The sequence below is a fragment of the Sinohyriopsis cumingii genome, chromosome 15, assembly GCF_028554795.1.
Source record: "Sinohyriopsis cumingii isolate HCF-2022 chromosome 15, ASM2855479v2, whole genome shotgun sequence".
NCBI classification, from domain to species: Eukaryota; Metazoa; Mollusca; class Bivalvia; order Unionida; family Unionidae; genus Sinohyriopsis; species Sinohyriopsis cumingii.
In genome coordinates this window covers 94,273,450-94,295,578 of record NC_142975.1, presented here as the reverse complement: position 1 = coordinate 94,295,578, position 22,129 = coordinate 94,273,450, and the positions used below count along the sequence as shown (strand labels likewise).

At 35.3% G+C, this 22,129-nt stretch overlaps 1 protein-coding gene across 1 annotated transcript in view; it reads left to right on the top strand.

Moving 5' to 3' along the window:
• The window catches only part of LOC149782338 (uncharacterized), a 55,544-nt gene that overhangs the window by 10,686 nt on the left and 22,729 nt on the right, over window positions 1-22,129 (top strand). Inside the window, exons 3-4 of the mRNA XM_089933717.1 lie at window positions 10,014-10,204; window positions 17,427-17,587. Of these exons, the coding sequence (XP_089789843.1) occupies window positions 10,014-10,204; window positions 17,427-17,587 (352 nt within the window). The remainder of the gene's footprint in view (window positions 1-10,013; window positions 10,205-17,426; window positions 17,588-22,129) is intronic.

The window sequence follows — 22,129 nt, the reverse complement described above, 5'->3', positions numbered from 1 at the left end:
AAGTGACTACGCCGTATTAAGTGTTGATGTAAATTATCAGTATTATGCCAGCCATGACCCAGTCACTACTTGCTCTGTTATGTCCGCAAATGATCAAGAAAAGACAGTGTAAGCACGACAGTAGATGCCATTGCATAAACATGAGTCTTGTTTACCAATGATATGATGAGCTCGTTCATCACGCTATAATTTGGATTGGAATGCCTATTTCTGAGAAGCAACTGGTACTTTCTTGGCGGAAAAAGAAACTGCAATATATTTGGACCGCCTCGGCTATTTCTAGGACTGTATTGACCTTGGGATTGACCGAGAAGTTGCAAGTTAATTTTTTCTTCTTCTCCATGTATTTACAAGTTCTCTGCAAATCCTGGTGTCGTAAATAGCTGTGGTAGTCCTAATGGCAGCTATACCGGCAATTGGCATGCATTCAGAATACCACAACGTTGAAATGACCGAGAAGTTGCGAATGATCTTTCATTACGGGCGACTAGACTGAGATAAACATAATTCTTCATTTGTGTTTTGTTCTGAGTCAGTGTAGAAAACGATTCGATACAGTGTAGCGTAACGTCAAGGTCGTCAGGCTGAGACGTATTCAAAGGCCGTTTCAAACGAGTTTTTCACCGACTTGGAAGACAACACGAATGTTTTTACACATTGTGAATAGTTTAGCTTGACTGTAGAAATGAAACTGAAAACGAATAGGAAATAATGAAAGTTTTATATGTTGCGTCTAAAAATATCTTCGCGTGGACGTCAAAGAATACAGCTAAGTAATTGATTGATTAGTTGAATTATAGTGGTATGCGCACGTTGTGCATGTACCACTGTTAATGGTCGCACAGCAACCTGATAATTGATCATGGGGGAAGGAAAAAGAGCCTCATCTCCCAGGCGTTTGTGTACAAGGTACACTAGTAATTATAGCCTTCAGCCGCGGATCTTTTTGGTTCCCATTGCGGTCTGATTGGAGGGCCGTTTCATGAGTGGGAATGGACCCAGGCACTCATGATACTAAAATAAATTTTCTGTTTACCAATCACTCTGGTGTCGACCAATGCAGTTTAACGTTAGTCGCGATTGGTTGGTGACAATGACGTCACACTGGGACACCAATTTTAGGCGGGTGGAAATCGTTCCACATCTCTGCCCATTGTACGAATGTCGGGACGTGGGAAGTGGTGGGAAGTGGAGGGGAGTTCCGGCATCAGACTACCCGCCCGTACTTAGCCAAATTATGTCCAATTGTTTGTAAATGAACCCTAACAACCAATATTGTGTGAGCCACCTGTGCATCGAGTCAAATTCAAATGAGTCTGATAATTTTCCTAACTCCTAACAATTGAAATAGTACTAGTACATGTGTACATAGTGAGATACCCTAACAATTTTGCTTTTCTAATTGTCTAAGCGACAAATAAAAGTTTAGTCACTGTTAGGTAATTGGGTTTAAATTTTGATGCAGGCAACCGAAACGATCAAGTCAGTTGTGTGTGGTTTTATCGAATTGGGAAACCAAGCCAAACTGGTCCCCTTAGATAAATGGCAATTTGTAGCCCTAAGAAGGGCTGTTATTTCTCCCCAGGCGGGAAGGTGCCTCGGCTAACGTCTTCCTCGCATATTGCTTCCGCTGTCCGTGTTTCCCTTCGCTTCTGGCTGGAAGTAATGTATGATAGATAATTACTGATTGAACAGCGGTATAAAACCCCATATAAAGCATGTAACATTAAATCGGTGTGTATTAAGATCTGTTATCATACGATGAATGCGTGATTTCTGTTAATAAATCCATATAACTTATGCTCATGTAGAACGTAACATAACACCTTATACCGATATATATGACGTCATAACGACAAGCAAATGAAAGTTGTTGCGACTGAAGTATCCAAATGTATCACAATCATTTCACTACATTATTGTGTTGTGTGGTAAAAGTAAAATCAATTGTATTTATATCATATGAATAAAATATTACATTCGTGCTAAAAAGAAGAAAAAAAAAAAGAAAAAAGAAAGAAAAATTTATATATATAAAAATCAATGGTTTGCTCTCCAACGCTCGCAAAAGTTAGGAATTATTCAACCCGTTTTGTAAATTTCATTTAAAACGAGCACTCGTGTAATGAATTGGAAAGCCAATCAATTTAGGTTTCGATTACCATTGTCTATACTTAAACGTGATTTATCTAGAGTAACTTGTTTATACCTGCTACGAAAGTTACAACAATTTAAGTAACGTCGCATTAATTGAAAGGATGTATTAGTATGACGTGTTCTTTTTTGTTTTGTATTTTATTTGACAAATACTAATTGCCAGCAAAAGTTAGGCTGTAATTCATCAATGCAACATGTGAGAAAAGAATGAGCACATAATTGTCTACAAATTTTAACTTTCTGGCCGTAAAGCAATATATAGTTACCCTGACAGGTAAACTTGTAGTCAAGAGTAAAGTAGAATATAGAGAGACATGAGATATAAACATATTCGCGAATGTAAAGCAATATATAACTTCCCCGTCAGGTAAACGTTTCGCCAAGTGTAAAGTAATATGTAGATTCCTGACAGGTAAACTTGTTCCGAATGTAAAGTAGCATGAAGCTAACTGACAGGTAAACTTGTTCCGAATGTAAAGTAGAATATAGCTACCTGACAGATAAACGTGTTCTAGCGAGTAAAGTAACACATAACTACCTGATAGGTAAACGCGACGCAGAATCGAAATTCAGAGAATTAAAAATATTCTTCGGCACAATACGCTGACCTCAAACACCTTTTCGTAAATTCGCCTCACTTTTATTGCCTGGTCACATAAATATCAGTAACTTAAGAAAGTGCTGGGAATGGTTTTCCTGATCTGTCGCAATAAATTAAATTGTAACCATTTTGTAAATTATTTTACCGCATCTGAAAATAATGCAAGTCAGATTCAGCAATGCATCAGATTTTCAATGCATCAGGTTGTCGATTTTGTCAAGGCAGTAAGTTGTAATAAGAGTATAGAGACGCCAACGGCTTCTGGTCAGATTTATTTATCAAAGATTAATTTCCATGTCTGAAACGTAAGGCAGTTTCTGTTTGTTTTCGCCACAAAGTATTCGTTTGTTTTGTTACAGGTACAACTTTTGTAGGCACACAAAACAAGTGTCGCATGTCATGATGGAGAAACCTTATATGTTCGCATGTGAAAATATAAGGATATATTTTTCACAGGAGAATTTTGAAATGGAAAATAGGGGTTCTGGCTCGCCTAGCTCTATGTGCTAGGCGAGCCTATACGCTCATGGATCTTTGCTACGTAGGTGTGGGGTTTCTGGTTCACATTTTTCCTTATGGGTCACTGTGATGTGGGTTCTGGCTCACTTTGTTTTTCTTATGCTTTGTGTCAGTGAGCGAGTCTATTATTGCCATAGATGCAGTATCGTTTATCATCGAGGGGGCAAAATTTCGTTTTTGTTAATAAGTGTGATAGAGATCTGGTATCGTTGTAAACGGAAAGTTCTCATGGAGTAGTGATTCGTGTATCCCTGCAGTGCTTGTGTATACTGCTTGTGTGTTGCTACTTTGGCGGTGACATGTTTTGTGACTCCTTGGCTTTTTCATGGGGATGTCATCGTCACGAGTAATGCAGTACATTTTGGATGGATGTCCTATGAATTCTGTGATGGTCATGCCATAAGTTTCATGCTTGAACTTTCCTAGGACTTTTTTTTATTGTCGTCGCAGTGGAATGGACTTGTTTCTGGATAATCGCTGAGGTCGAACAGTTTGTCGTATTGGTCATGAGTAGCGTGGCTCTGTCTCCATAGGTTCGTTTGATGAAGTCGTAATGAAACTCGAGCGTAAGCATTTTGGAGAGTTGAGAGCAACTGCTCGGACGTAAATGGGCTTGTCTAGCAAGAGATTTGTTTTTGTTTAGACTCGATGGCAACGAGTTCTTCATGAAAGATTTCTATTGCTGAGAAAAGATTCATTGACCATGAGATTATCTCTTCGCGATATCGATTTTCTTCCTGTGTCTGACGTTTTCCATGCTCTTTCCAAAGACACTATTATTCATGAGCTTGAAGAAGTCTATATCGAAGGTGTTGGTAAATTTGGTTAGTAATGTTGTGTTGAAGTCGATGTAGGACTTCATCCCTGGCTATTTTTTTAGATTTGAGTGTTCCGTGAACTTGTTGAAGAACGAGACCGTACCGAAGGGCTTGTTCTAGATGTCGATAATGCATTTTGTGGTGTGTTTTGTGATGGAGATTGGGTACGATTTTTATTTACATTAGCATATCCGAGTCGGAACTGCTTCTTTTGTTTTAGATGTTCAAGACAGAGCACCGAGTAGTCGACGAGAATAGATTCATCGCATAATGGATAATCGTTATGAGCATCATGCAGATGTGATGTGTACTCCAGCTCGACTGTCTTGGATAAGCTGTTCTTCGGAGATCCAGTGAATATCTTTCCTTGGGTTGGGGTTGTGACATAGCCCATCATATAGATTATTGTAGTCGAGATGGCGAATGTAGATGGATAATTGGTGTGGGTCGCATTGTGTCATGTATTTATGGTTGGCGGCGACATGTTGTTTGCTGATGACACAGATGCCTCCACGTACCATTTGCTCAGCGAACATACTTATGTCTGAATCAGTGGAGAGTTATATGGTCATTCCAGATTGTTTGAGGATGCCGTCCCAGTAAGAGTCCTTGTGAGGAGAAATACCAGAGTGGATCGAGTTGATATCTGCGAGTAAAAGCACATCTGTTTTTGAGATAAACATCGTGATAATCTCCTAGAATGTGACATCCGAATTCGTTCCATATTTTGCATGCATGCTGATATTTCTCATCAGTGATTTCTGTCAAGCTGAGATGAAAATAAAAGTCTTTTTGGAGTGGTAGCGAAGTTTCGACGAAGCGTGAATGAGCATGGATGTACTCATAGGGATAAATTCCTTTTTGTTTGAGAAGATCAGCTTGTTGACCAAATTCTTTGTTGAGATGATTGAATTGAGGACAGTGAGTTCTTCCAGCGATGTGGACATAACCAGGAATGAGTTGATGCATTGTAAAGTTCCAATGGTGATCGACATGTACTTTTCAAAATTGTTGGGGATACATTTAAGCTTAGTTCCCACTTCGGCTAGAATCTGCTTGATGTGTGGATGATTGAAAGCGGCTACGATACACTGTGCATCATATTCTCGTAGATTATGAGCAGTGACTGGAAGGATCCTTGAAGCGTAAGTTGCAGTTGGTGTGAGCAGCTCCTCGGTAATGTCATGTGATGTGGCAGTGGTCTCTTACTTTGTTGTTATGGGGTTTAAAGTACTCTTTGCACATGTGACACTCCTGAGCTGACTTATGTTGTAGCAGTTGTGATGAAGAGAGGGACATGATAGGGACTGGACAGGAGTTCTTTATCGTAGTTGATGTTGATTGTCCACATTTTGTAGAGTGTTTTCTACTGAGCTGCCATGAGCAAGACAATATAATTTTCTATGCCCACATTTTTGGTCGATACTAAAATGGAAAGCATTGACGATAGTTACTCGAGATCTTCCTTATTTTCCACGATAACATAGGTCGTGTATCTTGTGTGATCCACAGAGTTGCTCTCCGTCATCTCTACGTCCCCCTTGGTAATCTGGAATACAAGGTATTCTATAATAAGATAATTGTATAATTTTCTTCAGCGTTTCTTTGCTCAGACATTGCATGTGCTGCTGACAGATCAGATGTTCATCATAGCAGATTTTGACTACACCATTGTGAGCCAAGTCTGATCGTTGCTCTCTCTCATCAGTAAGACCTGACCACGCGATGCTCCTTGCACTTTAGTCAGTCAATACCAGATACACAGCCACGTGATTTCGTAAAACTGTAGTGATGTCTTCGTAGATCGGTTCGAGATGATGCAAGATCATGTCTGTCACAAAGACCACTTCGACAGAAATTCTCTCTATTATTTGTATCGTAGATTTTTTCGAATCGCCTGATGGGCACTCGTTGATTTCCAGCCATGTCCAAGATGAGGTCGTCTGTGGTTCTCATTTTGGTGATCAGCAATTCCATATCAAAAGGAACTCCGTGCAAGTACAATTGGAGTTTATTCAACATTTTCTGATAGGTCAGCATAGCTTGTTTGGCGCTAATTTTTGTGGCTTCCCGGCGTGGCTCGACACATTTTGTTAGCGTTGGCAGGGTAAGTACAGCGCCTGATAGCATCATCGGATTAGCTAGTGTCTCCTTAGAAATTACTCCGTAGACGTCGCGATAATCGGAATCATTGAAGTGACTCTCAGAATGCGCCTGTAACGTCGGTATGCGTGTTTATAGACATAAGCTTGCTGATGATAATAGCGATAATACGCATCTAGTTCGCGACGCTGATCTTCCGGTAAGTTTTCGTCCATGTCGTTAAAGTCTTGGTTTAATTTCTCTATGCCTCAGCGTCCACTAAACTCTGCAGCATTATCTTGAGCTTATCCCGTAAGAATTTGATATGTGGATGATCTACCTTTATTGTTCATTTCTCAAACCCCTTTAGTTGATCTGGTTGAAGTGGAGCCATGATCACTAAATCTTTTTTATTGTTACCGTCTGGTTTAATTTCACAAGATCCAATAACATGTAAGGAGTCACTTGCACATTCACTTGCTCTAAATACCTTTAAGATCTCATAATCCGCATGCACAGCAGAGAAATCTGGATTATCATATTTGATATCATGGTGATACTTGTAAAGACGATAAAAAGAAGCAGCTATATTTTCCACATCTCTATTTACTTTTTCGTAAGTTATTATTTCTGGAGCCATATTTTCAAACAGACTAGTTGATACCAATACAGGCATGTACTTGCGCATGTAGGTTTCTTGATCATTTATTTTATCCATCAGCTCCTGAGACGCCATGGGTGGATCTGTACGTTTTCCTTTGGGATTAGTATCACCCTCCTCTAAATATCACATAGGCCTTATCTTTTAGATCCAGATTCAACGTAGGGGATCGGGTAAGAATTAGCAGAGAAAAAGCCTCCTTCAAAAAAGGGATACACTCCAGACTGGACAGAAGTTTTTGCTGTCGATGACATTAAAAATAATATTCCCATTACCTATTCCCTCAAAGATTCCTCAGGGGAACCTATGCAAGGGTCCTTCTATGAGCAGGAATTACAAAAAAACGAGACGTGATGTCTTCAGAATTCAAAAAGTTATCTCTATCAAAGGAAGAAAACAAATTGCTTGTCAGGTGGTTTGGCTGTCCTGAATGATTCAACTCATGGATTCTTACTGCTCCACTTACTATGATAACACCTCCAAAATAATCTGATCATACTTCTCCATTAAACTATTTCCAGAAACAGTCTTGTATTTTGCTGCATGCTCGTGAAGATCCATTTTCACAAATAAACATTTAAACACATATTCATATTTTAAAATTTTTTCACTATCCATCAGCTGCACTCGAGTCCTATTATTCAACCAGTAATTAATCTCATTTCATTAGGAGTTGGACAAATTAAAACACTTATCTTATTACAGATATAATACTTCTGATTGTACTGCTGGACATGACTGCTTGACATGATGCTGATGATGGTGATTCCGCTTCACACACTCCTCATCCTCTTCCTCCTTATCACTCTCCTCACAATAAATCGTCTCTAGCACATAGCTTAGATCCTTATTGGCATACGCTATTAAACTCCTTCACATGAATCAACCATTCTTGAGACTTCTCCTCACTTAATTCCCACCTACGATTAGGGATCTTATCACTCAAACCTAACTTGTCCACATGCCAGGTATAACATGGAAGTGACATCTTCACTATACTTAAAGCATTTCTCAAAAACAAAAGTGAGCCTGAACCCCAACCACTGTGACCCAGAATGATAAAAGTAAGGCAGAAACCCCACATCCCAGTAGTAAAGATCCGGGGGGGAAGGGGGGGGGAAGGCTTGTCTAGCTCATGGAGCTAGGTGAGCCAGCACTTCCATTTCCTATACTACTGGAGAAAATATAGGAATGAAAAAAGTATGACAATTATTTTCCTTCTCTGCAGTTCACATTTAAGTTACAGTATTATATGTGTTAGGGATTTTCTCACTTGTTATGTGGGCATTGGTTTGGTCAGTTTTATCTAGTAGATGATCAGCCTCGGTGTTATTGGACAGATCGAGTCAATAATAACATAAAATATGAAATTAATGGATGGAATAAGTGAGATCTGAGCAGAGATATAGACTAAAACAACACAGCCCCTGTATGTAAAATATAAAAATTTAATAAATTATATTTTTTTAAAATTAAATTGAACATGACATTTTAGACTAAGAGCTGTAGGCAAATGGTCTCTGAATATTTTTTTCTTTTTGTAGATGACTAATTTATTTCTGTCATTGCTTTGGAAGTAGCATTAATATCTTTACAATGGAGCTGTTTTATTGCACCTTTTGTTTTTGTTTTTGAAAATACAGTGTGACCCCACTATAGCGCACTCCGTGATAACACGAATTCGGATATAACACGGTTTAGTGTGGCTCCCAGAATTTAATATACATGTATTTTTCTTGTACACAAAAAATCTTTCTTAAAAGTACGAAAAAACATAAAAACTTGCACTGACCAAAATATTAAACAAAATACAAAATGTATGTATGCATGTTTATAATAAAAAGTATCCTATGAGCCAGAATTAGAAACTGTCTAGTGTTACCCCCGACTAAACTATTAGACTGGTTACCTTCCTCGATATAGTTGCTTCGAGCATGTCATTAATTCAGTAGAAAATGTTCATGAAAGGTAATCCCTTACATATTTCTTCTCAAAAGATATTTAGTGAAGAGTTATTTCGCTCACTCTATCTATCACTATGTTTGTTTCTGCACAATAACTTAAGTTAATCCACCATCTAGAGTTTCAAAACTTTAAGGGTGGATTGTACTTGGATCAATAAAAAACCCTATCAGTTTTGGAATTTAAAGGGGGATGGTTAAGGTTACTATTACGGAAAAAAAGAAAAACTGTATATGCATACTAACACAATTTGACCACCATCTAGAGTCATCAAACCTGGCAGGAAGTTTTGTGGATGATTTGCACTTAAAGTATGGAAGAAATTATATTGATTTTAGGCAATAAATCTGAGTTAGGAAGATATTGATTTGGGATTTAGAAGGTCAAAGGTCAAGGTTGATATGATCTGGGGACAAAAGATTCAGTTAGTGATGATATACCTTCACCAAAGTTTGTTGATGGCTTGTGTGTTGTATAAGAAAGAAGGCTATTGATGTTAGGGTCAATAGGCCAAAGGTCAGAGTTACTGTGACTAAAGAAGAATATGGTTCTTGTGTAATAACTGATGTTCGGGACTTTTTACATTTGAGCAGAATTTGTAGAGGGTTTGCACTTAAGTTACGAAAGAGGCCTACTGATTTTGGTGTGAAATGGTCAATGGTCTGGGTCTGTGTGGCTTAAAGAAAATAATTGTTTACCTGAACAATTTTGGGTCTTGTACAGTTTCCTTGATCCGACTTTGTTGATGACATTTAAGGTAATAAAATACCTGTAGATTCTGGGATGTAAAGATCATGTTTCCCTTTCCTGACTGTCGTATCTGTTGACTTAAAAGTGAGAGTAGACTTAATAATCCTTACAGTCCATCTCGGATGCAGGAGGTCATTGGTTTGATCCCCAGCCGAGTCATACCAAAGACATAAAAATGGTACTAACAGCTGCCTCAATTGGCGCTCAGCATTAGGAGGTTAGTGTTATGATTGGTTGGTCTGGTGTCAGGATAATGTGACTGGGGGACATCATGCTATATGTCTGTGGTATGATGCCCCAGTGTTAGACATCACTCTAAACTGCCACACTGCAGATACTGTAGCAATATAAATGAATTTTGTAAAAAGCTATATTAAAAATCAAAAAGCACACACACAGACTATGTGTAAGATTTTTTTGCTACATAAAAGTATTGTAACAATCAATCGTACATGTTTTTCAGTACCCTTACTAACGTCAACTTTGATGCGAGTAGATTCTTGATGTACATTAAGGAGGCCATTGGCCACCGTGATGCACTACGGAAGCAGTTATCAGCAACTGAAGATGCAAACTCAAAGATCTTGATGTCAGGGGTAACTACATGGACACCTGACATGAAATTCCTAGAGGCTACTACACTGGAAAATGCAGGTATGGCTTTTAAATTCAAATCACACCTTGAATATATGTGGAGAGTTTCCATTTGGATCACTCTGACTGTTAATGAAACACGGATCAACAGAGAACTTATGATCGATCAAACTGTTGTTTCATTCATAGCATCTTGGTCAGTCATATAATTAATCCACATGCAGAACTAGCCAAGGTGGTCATGATGGGTTCATTTTTTTATTATTTCATAAAAAATTTCAGCCAAAAAATGTATGATTTTTCTGTAAATTTACCATACCAACACAGTCTTCCAAATTTAGGATGGAAGGCATAATTGACACAGTCTTTCCAAGTTAGGCTGGAAGGCATGATTGGTAAAGTATTCCAAAGTTAGGCTGAAAGGCATGATTGGTAAAATCTTTCAAAGTTAGGCTGGAAGGCATGATTGGCCTAGTCTTTCAGAGTTAGGTTGGAAGGCATGATTGGCACAATCTTTCAAAGTTAGGTTGGAAGGCATGATTGGCCCAGTCTTTCAAAGTTAGGTTGGAATGCATGATTGGTTCAGTCTTTCAAAGTTAGGCTGGAAGGCATGATTGGCCTAGTCTTTCAAAGTTAGGTTGGAAGGAATGATTGGCCTAGTCTTTCAAAGTTAAGGTTGGAAGGCATGATTGGCCCAGTCTTTCAAAGTTAGGCTGGAAGGCATGATTGGCCTAGTCTTTTAAAGTTAGGTTTAAAGGCATGATTGGCCTAGTCTTTCAAAGTTAGGTTGGAAGGCATGATTGGCCTAGTCTTTCAAAGTTAGGTTGGAAGGCATGATTGGCACAATCTTTCAAAGTTAGATTGGAAGGCATGATTGGCACAATCTTTCAAAGTTACGCTCAAAGGAAAATTTTTGTTACCCATTGAGACAGTGAAGATTGCAGCACTAGTTATTATAAAATTACCAATTTTTTCACACTTTTGAGAAACAAAGTTTACACGATCACTTGTATATAAATCAATTATTTGTGACCTATATTAACCCACTGTGGAGTTTTCTTTTTTTGAGATCTATAGCTGCTGTTAAGCAATACACACACATGATTCAAAATGTACTATCAGGCAGTGGATCCACCAGTCATTTACTGAAAAATAAATTATTAAAATCATCAATGGCCTTAATATTTATAACAATTTATAAAAGTGTACTTTGTGTACTTTAACTGAAACAATGCGATTTAATGAAAATATTTTGAAAATGAACCTTGTAATTCTGATCCACTTACAGTTAACAACTATTTATATGTAAGCCCTTCTTAATAATGAATGATCAACATAACTAAAAGTCATTGTTTGTTGCTGTAGTAATTTTCTGCCTTGTGTTATGACATGATCCAGTGTTTTCGAAACAATATTGTTGAATATACGTGACAAGTTAGGTTACACATACTTTGAATGATCGGATATTATTTCATACTGCTATGTATAATTACTGGAAGTAATAATGTCAAAGTGATGGACACAGTCATACTGCTGTGTATAATTACTGAAAGTAATAATGTCAAAGTGATGGACACAGTCATACTGCAATGTATAATTACTGGAAGTAATAATGTCAAAGTGTTGGACACAGTCATACTGCTGTTTATAATTACTGGAAGTAATAATGTCAAAGTGTTGGACACAGTCATACTGCTATGTATAATTACTGGAAGTAATAATGTCAAAGTGATGGACACAGTCATACTGCTATGTATAATTACTGGAAGTAATAATGTCAAAGTGATGGACACAGTCATACTGCAATGTATAATTACTGGAAGTAATAATGTCAAAATGATGGACACAGTCATATTGCTATGTATAATTACTGGAAGTAATAATGTCAAAGTGATGGACACAGTCATATTGCTATGTATAATTACTGGAAGTAATAATGTCAAAGTGATGGACACATTCATATTGCAATGTATAATTACTGGAAGTAATAATGTCAAAGTGATGGACACAGTCATACTGCAGTGTATAATTACTGGAAGTAATAATGTCAAAGTGATGGACACAGTCATCTTGCAATGTAGAATTACTGGAAGTAATAATGTCAAAGTGATGGACACAGTCATACTGCAGTGTATAATTACTGGAAGTAATAATGTCAAAGTGATGGACACAGTCATCTTGCTATGTAGAATTACTGGAAGTAATAATGTCAAAGTGATGGACACAGTCATACTGCTGTGTATAATTACTGGAAGTAATAATGTCAAAGTGTTGGACACAGTCATACTGCTATGTATAATTACTGGAAGTAATAATGTCAAAGTGATGGACACAGTCATACTGCTATGTATAATTACTGGAAGTAATAATGTCAAAGTGATGGACACAGTCATACTGCAATGTATAATTACTGGAAGTAATAATGTCAAAATGATGGACACAGTCATATTGCTATGTATAATTACTGGAAGTAATAATGTCAAAGTGATGGACACAGTCATATTGCTATGTATAATTACTGGAAGTAATAATGTCAAAGTGATGGACACATTCATATTGCAATGTATAATTACTGGAAGTAATAATGTCAAAGTGATGGACACAGTCATACTGCAGTGTATAATTACTGGAAGTAATAATGTCAAAGTGATGGACACAGTCATCTTGCTATGTAGAATTACTGGAAGTAATAATGTCAAAGTGATGGACACAGTCATACTGCAGTGTATAATTACTGGAAGTAATAATGTCAAAGTGATGGACACAGTCATCTTGCTATGTAGAATTACTGGAAGTAATAATGTCAAAGTGATGGACACAGTCATACTGCTGTGTATAATTACTGGAAGTAATAATGTCAAAGTGCTGGACACAGTCATACTGCTGTGTATAATTGCTGGAAGTAATAATGTCAAAGTGATGGACACAGTCATACTGCTATGTAGAATTACTGGAAGTAATAATGTCAAAGTGATGGACACGATCATACTGCTATGTATAATTACTGGAAGTAATAATGTCAAAGTGATGGACACAGTCATACTGCTGTGTATAATTACTGGAAGTAATAATGTCAAAGTGATGGACACAGTCATACTGCTATGTAGAATTACTGGAAGTAATAATGTCAAAGTGTTGGACACAGTCATACTGCTATGTATAATTACTGGAAGTAATAATGTCAAAGTGATGGACACAGTCATGCTGCTATATATAATTACTGGAAGTAATAATGTCAAAGTGTTGGACACAGTCATACTGCAGTGTATAATTACTGGAAGTAATAATGTCAAAGTGTTGGACACAGTCATACTGCTGTGTATAATTACTGGAAATAATAATGTCAAAGTGATGGACACAGTCATACTGCTGTGTATAATTACTGGAAGTAATAATGTCAAAGTGATGGACACAGTCATACTGCTGTGTATAATTACTGGAAGTAATAATGTCAAAATGATGGACACAGTCATACTGCTGTGTATAATTACTGGAAGTAATAATGTCAAAGTGATGGACACAATCATATTGCTATGTATAATTACTGGAAATAATAATGTCAAAGTGATGGACACAGTCATATTGCTATATATAATTACTGGAAGTAATAATGTCAAAGTGATGGACACAGTGTTTAAAGATGCATTAGAATGATCAACAGTAAGAAACTGCAGTGGCTTCAGACAGTATTTTGACATTGTTACTAATTGTAGGTTTTGGTAATGAACATATTTTTTCAAAAGGTAAATAATTTAGTTTGAAAAAATTGTCTGCAAGGTTAGTAAATCAGCCCTGTTGTATAAAGTTTTATAGTTTGTGGTATGACTATTTTGGCTTTTTCCTAGTGGATGTGAAAATCATCTATATGACAGAAAAATTGAATGAATATCAGTCTTATGCAATCAGAGATGTGGAAATGAAATTGAATGAATGAAATGAATTGGAATGGGTAGTTCCATCATCAGGATATCAATGCCCATGTTTGTTACATGATTTTGTAAAGTTTTAGAGGTGTAAACTAAACTAAGCGATAACCATATGGTATATACTATGTGTACAAAATAATTCTGGACCTAGCATTACATTTTTGTATTGGTTTATATGTTTATCAATTTTAGACTTTGAAAGTCACAAATAACATACAAGTTATACATCTTTTCAAACATGGTGTGGGAAAAAGTAAAATTTAGTATATATGTTGTAGATATGTATGTATATATGTATGTATATATGTTTATTGCAATTGTGATTAATACTTTCTGTTTTGCTAAAATTTGCTGTTGATATTACTATTTCAAGAAAATAAATACGATTAATGTAGAATCCAAATGAATGTGCATAATACTGGCTTCTTGTGAACGGTCAGTGGTCACAGTGATTAAGAAATATGATATGTAACTGGGCAACTGCCTTCAAAACAGTATATATATATATATATATATATATATATATATATATATATATATATATATATATATATATATATATATATGTGTATATATATCTTGGAAAACATGTAGCACATGGTAAAACAAATTACATTAGATACATTTTTTGTCTGATCTTGTGTGCACTTATGGTATCATGGTACCAATTGTTTTTCCATAGACCTTAATGTTGGTGTTTTGTGAAATAAATATACTTCCGTCCAATCCCAGCATGCACGTCATTCATCGCCATACAGAAAAAAGTTATAGTGTCAATTTGACAAATACAAAACCATGTACTCATTTGCAGTTAAGAGAGATAACTCTGCAGGAATTAAACAAGGGTAAATGTTATTCGGTCACAACAGATGCATTTTCAGTGATCTGTATCACATGTTTTGAAAATCTTAAAAATAAAAAATATGATAGATATATGAATTAACATAAACTCATGTTGCCAAGATAATCAACTCTTTTTTAAGCCTGACAGAAACTACAGCTCTGACATAATGCACCAATGACAGCAAGTTTTGTTTATTTCTGAATACAGTGTTCCCTATATGTTAAGCTCCACCCATCTGGAGTTGTACAGTTGACATGTCCTTTTAATATCAAGATAAAGGGAAGTAACTCGTTTGTGGTTGGTTATCAAGATAAGGGGAAGTAACTCAGCAGGTATTCTTTTGTACATGTGTGTTGATGACTGAAGACTCCTGGTACAGCATATGGAACATACTAGATGATCTTTAAAATGAAAGTCTTTTGATTGGTTCAGTTAAAATACACATACAAAACTGGTTAAATATTTTTTTTTTGGTGATCAAGGTATTTCTGTTGATATTAATTGATTTTGTTTTCAAACCAGTTTGTGATGAATTTATTTTAAATGAGAAACATCAATTATGATAATTGCCACAGAGCTGTTGTAAACCTTTGACAAATATGGATAAATTTAACTCATATCTACAAGACATATAAATGTGTACAAGCCTCACTGTCTTAACCACTCTTTTTCTGATCCAACTTGGAGAGTTTTTTATCGCACCTATATTTGAAGAGCTAGGACAACTTTTTACACATATGTACATCTGTTGTACAGTACATTCTTTGTTAAGCATTTGCATTTCGACCAGGTGGTTTGTACCATCTGTTATATACTCTTATACCTGGAATCATGAACCTTGTGCAGGAATGCAACTTGACGAGTACTACAGCTTTATTACAAATGAAGATAGGTCACCCTGACCCATTTTTAATGTCTCACCAGTTTTGGTTAAATTTTGTGTTTTAAGCTTATTTCTCAAGCTTTGTTCCAGCTTGAATCATTAACTTGTACTATTGTGTGCATCTTTATTTTGTATCAAATCTTTGCACAAAAGAAGCATGTAATTTGCTGAGGAAACTCATCCTGATGAGTACTACCCTCTCATTGCATAAAATGTAGGTCATTGTGGATCATACTCTGTGCATCATTTATTTAGGTTTGTGTTCATTTCTCAGGATCAGTTTATGCTAGCAAGATGAGGCTGATGATTTGCAGCTGCCTCGCTAGGTGCTCAGTATTATGAGGTTAGTATTAGGACTGGTCGGCCTGGTGTCAGGATAATTTGGCTGGGTGGAACATCATGTTACATGTCTGCAGCATGATGCTTCAGTGCTAGACATCACTATAAACTGCCACACTGCAAACATCGTAGTGATATGACTGAATTTGTTTTAAAGCTACATTAAAAATCCAAATCAAACACATGACTGAAAAATTGTTAAAGCTACATTAAAATCCACACACACACTCACACACACATTCCTACTTCACATGCAGAAACTTAATGAGATGATGCAGCTTAATTGTTATACTCTTACTGCATAAATGTGTCTCTGTGACCTACATGTTGTGTTTCAGTGACTTGGTTGAAATTATCATGTCTAAGGAACCTCTCTATTGGTTGCTGTTTATGTTAGAGTCAATAGACTTGAATTTGGGATGCATCTAAGTTATTACTACATCTTTTCAACAAATGTTGGTCACTGTGACTTATATTGTATACTGTATAAACATTGGTTATGTGTTTATGCTTAGTTCCTTACTACAGATTTGCCCATGCTGTACTTAAATATGTTTATTTAGGAACACACTTTCTATATTATTTACCATATATTGTAATACATTACCAGCAGCAGGTTCACCTATGTAATGTACATGGAAATGATTATTGGAATTGGGTGAGTGAAAATGAAGATTTTCATGAGGACTAGTCTATGCTTAATCAAGGTAATTATTAATGAATAAACTATCCTTCTAATCATGACTACTAATTTCAAGATTATTCCAAGCCTTTGATGTTCTAATTAGGCGTTTTCTGATGGACATTGATATTATTTCTAAAGTAGATTTAATAAACATTGGTTTTAAAAAATGTAAAACAAAACAAGTATATATTGGTCTTTGATTAACGCTTTTGAGTATCTGTGTTCTGATGCCATATAAAATGGTCATGTTTTTAATTTTTTTTATTTATTCTGTATCCCCCATCACAATGGTCAACGTTTCATAGAATCATTTTAGTCGGATTATTTAAATTTTCTGCATGATATTTAATTAAGTGGCAACAGGTAATTATGAATTGCACAGAGATGAGCAATGTAATTAGTGATTACGGCACTGTATATGCATTTATACATCATAAGTGTTTGGTTTTTGCATGCAACATTCACTGCCTTATAATCATGTGATATATTGCTTGTACACCATTTTCATGCCCTCAAAAGAGGACAAGTTTCCCCCTAAGTTATGTGACCTTTTGCTGGCTTTTCTGCTGAGTTCTTTAATGGAATATTGAATTTGTATTTTTAAGGGAGAAAGTTTGGTGTGGAGGCAGAGCGGGATTTTTATGGGGCCGATGTAGCTGGTGTGCGTCACATGGTACTGTATGGTATTAAGGGACTGGCTGCGTATGCTAGTCATGCAGCAGCGCTGGGAGAATTTGATCCAACAGTGTCAAAATTCATCTTCGAGGTATGGGGTTAAAATTCAATTCTGACAGTTGAACATTCTTTTAAATGTAAAGCAGATAAACTTCATTTAATTTAATGTCATATTACACGTACCAAATATGGGTCACTACAGTCTGACATTGTTTCAGTGACTGTATGTTAACATGACTTTTGTGTTTATGTTTGCTAGACAATAATGTTACAAGTATCAAACATGTTAAGGGGTTGTGCATAGGTATGAAGTATTTAAACTATTATTCTAGCTGTTAGTAATAATAAAGCCATTCATAGACTTGATATAACTTTTCATTTTGGTTTAGCATGGTCTTTTAGGTATTAGTTGGAAACCATTCATAGAATTGATTTAATATTTCTTTGTGGTTTAGCATGGTCCTTTAGTTGTGATTTGGAAACCATTCATAGAATCGATTTAACATTTCTTTGTGGTTTAGCATGGTCTTTTAGGTATTATTTGGAAACCATTCATCAAATCGATTTAAAATTTCTTTGTAATTTATCATGGTCTTTTAGGTATTATTTGGAAACCATTTATAGACTCGATTTAAGTTTTCATTTTGGTTTAGCATGATCTTTTAGGTATTATTTGGAAACCATTCATAGACTTGATTTAACATTTCATTTTGATTTAGCATGGTCCTTTCAGTGTGATTTGGAAACTATTCGTAGATCCAGTTTAAGGTTTGATTTTGGTTTAGCATGGTCTTTAGGTATTATTTGGAAACAGTAATAGTTACACCGTTACTGACAAGTTTTATTGGCATTGCTATCTTGACAGTCATGTTATAACGATTCAGTCTGTGAAGATGCTCCTTTTGGCACTGAGTTTGCACTTAAATACTTCTTATGGTATTGTAATAAATCAGAAAACAGTGCTTATTTGATTTCAAATAGGCCACAACATCTACCTCTTGAAAATCATGATATATATTTTCACCATACATGGATGATTATGTTGACACCATCCAATGCACTGAAACAGTTCATATGCTGTATAATTGGTTCTGAATGAAATGGTGCTGATTCATCCTTCAAATTGAATGTTATGGAAGTCATTGTAAAAAAACTTTTTATGGTGAATTCTCCTGAATGATTGGTTGTTATGATGACATCTCTGGAATGGATGGTTGCATTGATGTAGTGTTTCTGAAAGAAAAAAGGTTTTATGATATATAGCCTAGCCTAAATAAAGAAAATGCTGATTTTATCACCGAGAAGGTTACCATGGCAGCCATCATGCATATATTATGACTGCTTGGATAGATGGTCATATTCCTGTTTACTAAAGCATTTCTTGTACTAGGTTCTAAATGAAAATGGGGCAAACATGACTTCCAAAACAAAGCCACCATAGTGGGCATCTTACAAATCATGTTATGGTTACTCATAATGAATTATTGGTTATATTATTCTGCAGTTTTCCTTCAGACGCAATATTTGTTTACCTTAGGTTTCACATCAAATACATGATAATCCAGTCTCCAAAATGAGCAATTTTGTGGCCATCTTTAAAATATTGTAATGGCTATTTCTCATACACCGACTGCATCAGCCTTGAATTTTCACTAAAAGACTTTTTGTAACAGGTAGTGAGTCCTTAATGAAAGTGGCACCCTCTGAGATACAACATGGTAACCATTAAGTTTGCCATCTTGAAAATCTTGTTATCACTGTTCCTTTGAATAGATGGTCACACAAAAAAGGTTGTCATAAAATCTTCTTATAATTTATTGTCATTCCTAATGAAAATGATGCAAATCATCCCACAAAAATGGCCACACAATAGAGACTGAAGCTTGGCAGCTATCTTTAAAATCAGACCTACCTGACTTAAGGTTAAGTCAAAGGTCATTTAGATTTTTGTTGGTTCTTCAGTGAGCTTAATACAAATAATGTGGATTGGACTTACTGAAATGGATTTCTACCAGAGTTTTCATTAACCAAAATGGATTTCTACCAGAGTTTTCGTTAACTGAAATGGATTTCTACCAGAGTTTACTGAAATGGATTTCTACCAGAGTTTTCGTTAACTGAAATGGAAACTGAAATGGATTTCTACCAGAGTTTTCATTAACCGAAATGGATTTCTACCAGAGTTTTTATTAACTGAAATGGATTTCTACCAGAGTTTTCGTTAACTGAAATGGATTTCTACCAGAGTTTTCATTAACTGAAATGGATTTCTACCAGAGGTGGATTTCAGATTTTTTTGTTAGCATTTTCTGCCTAAATCAGAAACTTAAAGAAGCTCATACACATTTCAAGCAGACTTTAGGTTGATTCAGGATGGAATTTTAGACGAAATCTAAAACTTAAATGTCCCAAGATTGCGCTTAAACAAAAAAATTCCATCTAAAATTTCCACCTGAAATAAAAATACACCTGAAAAAAATTCCTCCTTAACTAAAAATTTGTCTAAGATTTCTGTCTAAAGAAAAGCTGCCTAAATTGTTTACATAAATATCATCCAATAAAACAGTCTGCTCCAGATTTCTATTAAACAGCCTATTAATGCTTAGAAATTATTGGGAATCAATGATAGGTTATCGCAATAAATTTTAAAATGGATCATAAAGTTTATTTTGACAGACATTATCAATTAAGATTTAAGTTTTTATGTCCTCATTTTCTTTCTTGCATACAAAATCTGTTCCGTGATGGCATCATTCATGTCTTTTTCATTTCACTGAAATTCTGGAGATCTTGCATACAATTCATTGAAAGTTTGGTGAGAGCTTGCTAAAATATTGTTGAGATTTCACCAAAGTTAAATTGACCATGTTATAGTATTTTACTGAAGTTTCATTAAATTTTCTCATATATTTCTAAAGGTTTCGAATAAACAATGGACATAAATTAAACAGGAATTTATTAGCCAGGGTAATATTTCAGTGTACATGAAACACAGTTATACAGCTGTTTTAATTATATGACATAAAAGAGATATGGAAGTTGTGCTGCAGACTTGACTTTTGAATTTACAATCTATGATGCTGTTGTGGTTGCTTGAATGAGTCCTTGTTCCATAAGCAGCCCTGACAAATGTTTATCACGATACAATTACTGTTATTTTACTCTGAATTCTAATACAACTAGAATATTTGATAATATATACAATAATACCACTCACGTTATTGAAGGGTTATTCTTATTGTGGGTTAAGAAAAACTCTTCAAAGATATCTTTGTTAGACATGGGTATCTGGCAACAATATCAACCATTCCCCACTGGTGATCTATACTCTGTCCCTTCTTAAATTCTGGAAATGATTCATTTTGGAGGTGTATTACTTCGAGATCATCCAGGGTCAATTCCTTGTCATATATAGCATGTTAGTCGCTATTGTAAAGCCATTAATTGTTGTTAAATTCCTTATGGCACAGATCGCAGAATGCTTGTCCTGGCATTCAGTTTTCATACAGATTGACCTCATTCATTCTCACCAACTTTGCATTCAAACTGTTCTCCTTGCTGCACATTTTTCAAATTGTTATTCAGTCTTGTATCCCGCTTGAAAATATGAAATGCCATGTTTGGCCTGCATGCTCATCCTATAAGTTTCCATTACGTGAAGATACAATGGGCAAATACCAACTTTTGACCAATCAGAACACTCTTTATAGCGATAATCTGTTAAATAGTATATGGAACAAATACTTATTCAAATGATCATTGTGGAATTGGACAGGACAGAGATTTATATTTTTTTTAAAATGGTCCATATCAAGGAAAATCAGATTCAGATCTGGAGAAAAGTCAAATTCTGCTTTAAAACAGAAAACATGAAAATAATCTTGTTTTAGGGCCATTAAATTGAATTGAAATTAAACAGAAATACAACAACAACAACAAGAAAAATTTGAAAAAGAAATATAACAAAGATGTGAAAAGAAGTTATTGTTCTCAAAATGAACAATAAAATTACAGCTCTCAGAAACATGAAATATAAATGTTGCTGAATTCAATGAAATTGTACAAGAAACAAAAATTAAATTATTAAAATAGAATGAATATTTTTTTATATATCTTTACAGTAATGTTTCTTATATTTTTTATTAAATGTCAGTCATATTACAATCACAAAATATCACTATATTTTCAGACATTTTGGCAATATCTCTGTGAAATTTCAATCACAAATTCTCACTGATATTTTCAGGAATTTTGGCAGTCAGTGAAATTTCAATTACAAAATCTCAAATATATTTTCAGAAACTTTGGCAGAATCTAAAATGTGGTGAAATATCATAATTTTGGTTAAAAAAGGACATTTGAGATGCCACTGAATGTTCAATGCAGTTTCACTGAAATTTCAGTCACATTTTCACTAGGGTATGATTTTTGTAGAGCATATTTTAATAGGATGCAAAAAAACTTGTTTCTCAGAGTAAACATCAGATCAAGTTGAAAACCTGCCTTGCACCAAATTTTATAAGTCCAAAGATTCATTTATGTTGGTAGTTCATTTGGTAAAGTTCAAAATCCATCTTACAGTAGGAAAATGAACTGAACAATCAGAACTTTTCCATCAAACAATGATCCTTTA